General features: G+C 38.2%; 1 protein-coding gene across 1 annotated transcript; it reads left to right on the top strand.

Annotated features, from left to right (window-relative positions):
• Positions 1 to 3,451: 3,451 nt before the first annotated feature.
• fgf7 (fibroblast growth factor 7) lies at positions 3,452 to 8,365 on the top strand. Its single transcript, XM_067495906.1, has 4 exons — positions 3,452 to 3,745; positions 4,050 to 4,696; positions 7,593 to 7,699; positions 7,872 to 8,365. Exons 2-4 carry the CDS (start codon positions 4,411 to 4,413, stop codon positions 8,085 to 8,087), a joined length of 609 nt encoding a protein of 202 aa, XP_067352007.1. The 5' UTR covers positions 3,452 to 3,745; positions 4,050 to 4,410; the 3' UTR covers positions 8,088 to 8,365.
• The last annotated feature ends 200 nt before the right edge of the window (positions 8,366 to 8,565 follow it).

Below are 8,565 nucleotides of genomic sequence, written 5' to 3'. Positions count from 1 at the left end.
AGAGTGATGAGAGCAGACACAGTGTGCAGGCAGATGTCTCTGCAGTAATAATGGAAAATATCATAAATTCTGGATTCATGTGCTAACACACTAAGTGGTTATACATAACACAAACATTTTGTCAGACAATAATGTCACTGTTACTTTATGAAGCAGGCAGACACACAACAATGCTCTGAGAGTGGAATGGGAGGTTCCTCTAACTTTAGAGTTGGAACAGGATTTGAGTTCATGGTGAGCTTGCATGATTGCGTGTTAAACTGCAATCATCTAAACCCTCACAGACTCTTTACTGGCTTCAACAACAGTCAACATAGCATTCAACAATGCAAATCAATTAAACGGAGTTGTAAGATTTTAAATGCCGACCTCCACTCGTCAAAACAGCAAATATCTCAGACAGAGCAAGAGAACAAGAGAAAGAGATAAGTAGTTGTTGAGAGAAAAGAAGCGTGCAGTCATTGAAAAGCTGACCTTAAAGAGAAATAAAGAGGCTAACTCACGCAGGTCTAGAGTGCCTCAAAGCCACTGCACTTCCTATGCTACTGTAAACTAGACAGAGATAGGCCTTTGATCCTTATTTTTTTAAAATAATCCTTAAATAAATAAATGATCCTTAAATGACAGTGAACAACCAAACAACAGCATCTGTAGATCTAGACACACACTACTGCACACACACACACACACACACACACACACATATATATATATATATATATATATATATATATATACGTACACACACAGACACACACACACACACACACACACACATATATATATATATATATGTGTGTGTGTGTGTGTGTGTGTGTGTGTGTGTGTGTGTGTACGTACACATGTATATTCTAATTCTGCCAGTTTATCCCATTCTCTAAGCAGATCTTCTCATCAGATTGAATGTGAGGTTTCTGTTGGAATCAGGCAGATGATGAGCAGTGGCTCGTCTTTGCCAGACCGTGCTAGGAGTTCTGCCCAGTGAGTTTAATTCTCATCAGTACTCATCAGTACCAGAAACTCTTTTTAGTCTGTCACATAATACTGAAATCGGTTTCTGTTCAGTCAATCAACTATAAAGACCTGATGTGGTTATCCTTCTAGCAGTTTCTCCCATCTCTGCACAGGACTATGACCACTTGGTTTTTTAGTCACCTCCCTAACCAGGGCCCTCTGGTCTCAGAGCCAGCTCTGTTTGATTCCTGTCAAAGCTCATAGGATGCACGTGACTAAAATTAGGAGTGGGACAGCAAATACTTTGTAGAATGCGAAATTTTCAAATACTTTTATTAAAACAAACAAAATGATGTTTTAAGCTAGCAAGTATTTTACATTTTCACAGGATGACTACAGCACCAAAGCTGGCATTTCAAGTAGTTTCCTTAGAAATGATTTCCATCCCTACATGGGCCGGCCTAGTGGTCACTGGATGAACACTTGCATATCTAGTATGCATATCTAGTATTCTGACTGCCACATTGGTAGGTGAGGGTCAGAATGTAGCGATACTGATAAGGGCTTCGCGGATCAAACCCACCAATGTGAAGATCTAAAGATTTGTTCTGTTACTGACCTCCATGTGTGTCTCTTAATGCCCAACAGATAAAGACCCTGCCATCTGCAACGTGTAGATGCATGACGGAACCCTCTTCTTCTCTGGATGACTCTTAACACTCAATGGGGGGAAACATGCAAATCGATTACTTTAGAAAAAAAGAAGTCCAAGAAATAGTAATTGAAATTGTACTAACAAATGCTTGTACAGTGTTGGACACCTAAGGTTAAAAAGTATTAAACAAATTTTGTAGATATTTAAATATTTAGATGTACTCTTGATTCCGACAATTCAGAATGACAATTTTAATAAAATCAAGTGAAAAATTCTGTGTTTTCCAAACACACAGGGTGGCTTAACTAATGTGACATTTTCAACAACTTGAACACTTCTTCTACTTTTGGGTGCTTCCTTTAGGGTCGCCACAGCTGGTGAAATCTCATTCTGTTCTCTGCATCTTTCTCTGTCACAACAACTTCTCACAACTCCATCCTAAACATTCTTTTCCCAATATACCCTGGGTCCCTTCTGTGCACATGCCCAAAGCTTCAAGCCACCAAGTCTCGCTTCTCTCACTTTGTCTCCAAGTGGTCCTACATGTGCCGTCCCTGTAATATAATAATTCCTAAAATTATCCACCCTTTTCACTCCTCATGAAAATCACACCATCTTCTACTCTGCCACCTCCAGGTTTGCCTCTTGTCTTTTTAGTCTCTACGCTGTACAACATGGGTGGTCTCACTACCGTCCTGTAAATCTACTGTTTCAAAACTACTTACACAGACTAATTTCTCATGTAACCATTCTTTTTCCCTTCCTCCTTCATCTCTCTGTCTTTGTTCTCTGCTGTGCTCCAACAAGCATGCTCCTTGTGCTAATTAGTTGTAATTACCTGATGCTCACATTAGTCTCTCCAACTGAATTCCCTTCTGAGGCACTGACTGCAGGTAAAATGTTTTTCTGACTGCAGTGCACTTTGGAAAATGTTTATTCTCCCTTGCTGTCAGCAGTGGGTGCTCTAAGGGCAGGTGAACCTGAGATTTGCCTGGTATTTGTAATATGGTGGATAGCTGAAGTGACCTGTTGAGTGAATTTTCTTTTTTTTTTTTCCATACGTTCAAAAGACCAGCGTATGAATTGTTTCTGAGGGGACAGAAGGGCAATAGAACAGGGCCAAGTGACACTCCAGGTCTTTACAACCACCAGTTGAGAAGTCATTCTCTTTCAGGCTCACAACAGTGGCGTCTTCATGGAGCATGTCATTAGGCCCCATATAAATGTTTGAAGTAGTGCGTCCAAAGAGGGGCAAGGTATGTACGGTGATAACTTGTGACCATAAATATAAACACAATACGTGAAACAGTGCATGACCCTTGACATAAAGATGACTATTTCTGAGCAGTTACATGTTCTGTTTTTCTCCTTCTTGATGGATACCTGCCAGCCATAAATTACTGCTTCACACTAATGCTATCTCACTGTTCTCAATAAAAATAAGATTTAAAGGATTTCTTTGACGTTTTTTTTTTACTCGAGTCAATAAACCTTTACCAATGATTCAGTGCAGCTCAGTGACACTACTTAAGAGTTACATTTAAAATCATAGGGAAGAAATTCTTGAAAGCATTGTCATTGCACATATCTTAACCAGCAGTTAAAGTAAATATAACTCACTATGAGATCTGTGTTGAACCTGCACAGCACAAATCTATTTAATTGCAAGATTTTTCTTGGAAAAGAGGTTGTAGTAAGTTCTGACTGAGCGTCCTTACAAATCTTCTTAAAATATTTAGGAGCGCATTCCAAAGGGAGCCTGTTGTTCTAAGAGTTTATAGCTCCCCCTCATGCCTGATGTGTGAGTGACTGCAAGAGGCAGTCAGAGGGTGTATCTCTATTGCATCTCGGCCACGGACAGCTGACTGGTTGGGATCTAATTGCTCTCAAGTGAGGTCAGCAGGAGGCATTTATCTAAGCAGAGTGCATTGTGGCAGAGGAAGATGCACAGAGTCAGTCTGCAAGAATCAGGGAGGCATCCATGGGAAGTGACAGAAGCTCCCAGTTCTTGCTTAGCTTTGATGCACCACTGGCCTTGGTATACAACAGAGACTACAGCTTTAGAACTACAGAGGCTTTAATCGAAATTCTTGCTGAAAGAGACGCAACTGTGACAACTCATCATCGAGAGCGCATGTAAGTCATTAAATTATACATTTTTAACTTTGTTGCATAATTTGTTAGTTTTAAACTGCTAAATGTGTATATAGAGAAACGGGAGAGAAGGCAGACAATAGACAATAGGAAATCTTTACAATGCTTTACTGTTCTGAGTCAATGACAGGATGACATACTGTATGCATCCAAGGTGCACACATTTTTATTTATTGCCGTTTATGTGCTATATACATCTATTTGCATAAACTCCTGTTAGTTTGAAAATGTGTTGGGGCTCTACAAAAGGAATCAAACAAGAATCAAACAAGTCTTCTGTTTTTAGTGACATCCTCCATAACATTTCCTGGACTGGATGAAATTGTCCTTTGTTGGATTATGGTTTTGAGAAGATGGTGCGGCAAATGTGCAACATCACTGAGGACTAAAGAGAGTCATCTTGTAATCCTGCCACTCGTCTTGGTCTTCAGACTGCTCTCCATCTTCAGTCAACCCCAACCAGCAACACAGAGAATCCTCCACTGTCACCCTGTTTCAGCGTCCCTCTAGGAATCCCAGCTTTGTGACAGGGACCTGGAGGTCACAAAAGTCAGAGGTTAGGGGGTCGCTTGGCTGAGGGATAGCACTCCGATCTCTATCTCACATTTCAGTATGTTGTTCATTGATCCCTACTGCATTGTATTATAATGCTCAAATGGATGCTGACATGGAACCTTCAAAATCCATTTTCTGGACTGTACCTGCATGCAATTTTCCTGTTTGGCAGTGTCTGTGTGGTCTACAGTGACTGCACTGCAGAACAACTCGCTGCCATTATGAACTGCTCCAGACATGAGCGCTATACTAGGAACTATGACTACATGGAGGGAGGAGATGTGCGCATTCGACAACTGTTCAGTCGAACTCAGTGGTTCCTAACAATTGATGATTATGGCAACATTAATGGAACTCAAGATCCCACCAACTGCTACAGTAAGGATGCCTCTTCCAGTCTAATTAGTATAGTTTACCGTTCCTGTGCATTTGTTAATATAAATTGGCACTGATTTCCCTGATTACTTAAAACTTGGTGCTAAAATTTAAAGTTTTTTAATTCTGCCAGAACCTTTGGCTTGTCAAAATGACAGAAGCACGTGGGAGGTGTTATTGTACAAAGTTTTCCACAGTGTAATCACAGTTGTAATGGGCCATGTGTCTCAGTTAGAACAGCCAATGTGACAGATGTAAAATGAAGCAGGTGGGGCCTTTGGCTTCCTAAACCATAACACAATCTAAACACAGGTTGTAATGAAGTAAACTGCCAGGTCTCTCTGTGATGGCACATGGCCACATTTGTTCACACTGATTTATTCATAAGCAGATGTGCAGATTCAAAATGAGACCTTGAGACAAAGATTTGCTATTTGACTATTAAAACTGGAAAAAATTGTTATTCAACTTCTGACACCTCAACAAGAGAAGACCATTATATTGTGTCTGACCCAAAATTACAGCTCAATGCAATAGGAAGACATCTTCAAATTATTCATATTTAATTGGAAGAAAACCTTTCTTTCACAGTCAACATTTTTCAAAGTTTGTGTTTTTAAAGATACAAGTAGATAAGACTCTGCCACTGTGAGGATGTTTTGACTATAGTTATCATTTCCTACTATCTGACACTGCAGCTGTGGTTGGAATGTTGGCTTGACAGAGATGCCTCATGGAAAAGATGTTTGTGCAACAACTGGCAATGAAAAACAAAAAAACTGATACACCCATATGTGGCTGACAGTTGCACGCTAAAAGCACACAAACATTTAACTAGTCTTTGAAGAGACAGCATGATGCACAAATATATATATAATAAATATGCAATTTATACTTCCAGGCTGTACTGAACAAGATGTCCTAAAAAGCTAATTGCATAAAAGGTTTCTTATTTTACAAAACACAGAAAACAACAAAAAAAAGAAGACACTGAAATATAAAACTTGTGGATGAATTTTTTTTGCCTCCCTATTCTGGGTCTCTCTGCAACAAAAAAGGCTTTCCCTTTTTTTTTACTTCAGTGAATGTCTTGCTTGCAGGTTTTTTCTAACTCTATTATATTCGCTTATTTATATAATTAAAGAAACACATTGAATAAGCTAAAATTGTAAACATCTTCATCTGTGCATTTTTAATTTTAGGTCTTAGATCATGCGGTGTATATAGAACTAAAATATTTAACACTGATATTGTTCAATATGAACAAAATGGGTTCTACTGTAGATATGGATTACAAAATTACTGCGTTTGCACTTTTTAACTAAATGTGTGAAAGCAAACATACTCCAAGTAGGTAATCAACAAAATTCTAAACCACACCAAGTCAACAAGTCAATAATAACCTCAAATTGCACAATTATATATTCCTGCAGGCTGTCTGCAACATCCTTACCCACAAATATAAACACTGAATTTAAACTGTGTTCAGAGAAAGCCTAATTGGGGATTACCCAGCAGTTAGTTCGCTTAGCCAGGGGCTGGGCCAGCGAGTGATGACAAATCTGTTCAAGCTGAGGGTAGTCTGAGAGACTATCTGCGTCAGAGAGAAAATTTTAACAATATGTGTGTGTGCGCATGTGTCCGCACAAATGTGTTCCATCTTTTGACAGCATACCAAACAACTGTAGCTATTTCATGTCATATCATAGTAATAATACTTCATAACACAATAAGATGCTGTGCTACTTTTACTAGAAAAATAAAAACACATTAGTCAAAAGTACTTTATATGCTCATCTGAGATCCCAATGTAAAATATTGTGCAGCTATAAATGGTCACTTATTAGTGCATAATTGAACTTTGAGATCACCTTCATAAACACATTTAAAAAGAAGAAAAGCAGGGTTAAATAAACATGATCACAGTCAAATACCGCACAGTCGGTTACTATTAAGTCAAACACCAAGTGGAAGTGGACCACAAAGAAACATTCCAAGATTGGCAGACTGCCATCTGTTTGTGATCAGGCAAAAACTAAAATGAAGCATGCTCAATGTCAGTCTAAAGAGCTCTATTTGATGTCTTTCCCCATTTTCTCAGCCTGTCAAACAAAAGAATTCCTGCAATATGAAAAAAGTAGCAACAAAATCTATTAAATCTATTGTTGGGAACTAGTTTTGTCCTCGACATGCATGTGTTGGTGTACTGTAAATCGTAGTTTTACTATTATGGTTTTGAGTTTTTTTTTTCTTAAATTTTCAAGACTCACCATATTGCAACATAACATTATACACGTGTTACAATCCTTATGATAAAAAAATATTGTACACTGAAAACCTTTTTCTTTGTAGAATGCTGAAATGCATACGTCATCTTCATTAAAATGTTTAAACATGTTATTAATTTATGCTTTAGCACGCAGTGGTGTGTTTTTCACATTTTCTACTAAAGCAACAAGTCCTAAAACATAACTTTCGTGGTCTTTCAACACAGACTAGGCTTGTACTATTTGCTTCAACAAAAGAAATAAACTGAAACGTATTATTCATTCTCAAGTTGCATAATAAAATAACAAAAAAATTACTAACTAAAATAGTTAAATATGAGTGGTTTTACTCTCCCACAGACTTAAAGAGCAGCCCTAAAATGTTGCGTGCAAAGCTCATATGAGTAGGAAGTTGTCTCAGTCCCAATAGAGAGTAGACTAATTTGTCATAGGTTTTGGTTTGTGGTCTCCCAGGCCAGTTAACAAAGCTTCAATAAAGCCAGATAGGCCATAGCCCATTTGCTAATGAAGATGAATGCCCTGTGCAGGTTTGAGTCGGAGTGATAGCTGGTTGTTTAGGGTGTCTTATCTGTCCTGTAGAATGTTTTCCTAACTGTGTGAATGCCGGGCAGGTATCCTGGAGATCAGGACAGTGTCTGAAGGGGGAATACTGGCCATCAAAGGCATAAAGAGTCAGCATTATATCTCTATGAACAAGGCTGGACAGCTTCAAGGCAAGGTAATATTTTTCATCTTTGAAAGAAAGATTTATACACTGATTTCAGCTAAACCATCATTAAACATTGCAAAACATCCATTTAAACCTCCAAGGTGAAGAACTGACAATAAAGGCAAACGTTGGCAACTGCAGTTTGTAATGTATTGATGCATTTCATGTCTTTCCATTACAGAGGCTCTACAATGAAAATTGCAATTTCAAGGAGGTTTTCCTAGAAAACTACTTCAATGCTTACTCCTCTGCAAAATGGACTAAAAATGGTAAAGAAATGTTCATAGCCCTGTCTCAGAAGGGAAGGCCACTACGAGGGAAGAAGACCAGGAGGGAGCATGTAGCATCGCACTTCATTCCTATGAAATGCAGGGAGGATGAGAGGAGAGTGGACTGAAAAGACAGAGCAAACTGTGTATGATTTCAATCACATATTTTATATGTTAACAGACACGTGTAGAGTCTTTACCAACATCACACTCCACTCTCCTTAAGATATACATTATGGTGTTATGTTCAATAGAATGTTGTTATTTTTATTAGAGAAAATAAAAGACATTTACAGAGGCCCTTACGTACAATATTGTAATGGTGATTGTCCTGTGGAAAAATTAATGGAGACACTGTTTAGAAAAATAGAATAAATAGAAAAATACCTTAAATTAAAAGGAACTTGGCTTGCAGAAAAAAGTGTTAGAATTGTGTGTTAAAAAGTATGTTAAAATTGTGCCTCACTCTGACTGTAGGTAGATGGCTCATTGAACAATTCATTAACCTTAAATAAAAAACCAGGTGCAGAATTCAGAAACAAGAAAGTATGGAAATGTTTAAAATAGCTTCAGCTGGTACATGAAATGTAAAGCCTTCTCAATTGT

Source organism: Channa argus, chromosome 2 (assembly GCF_033026475.1).
Source record: "Channa argus isolate prfri chromosome 2, Channa argus male v1.0, whole genome shotgun sequence".
Lineage (NCBI taxonomy): Eukaryota > Metazoa > Chordata > Actinopteri > Anabantiformes > Channidae > Channa > Channa argus.
The sequence above is the reverse complement of the archived record's forward strand: the minus strand, read 5'-3'. Positions and strand labels throughout refer to the sequence as shown.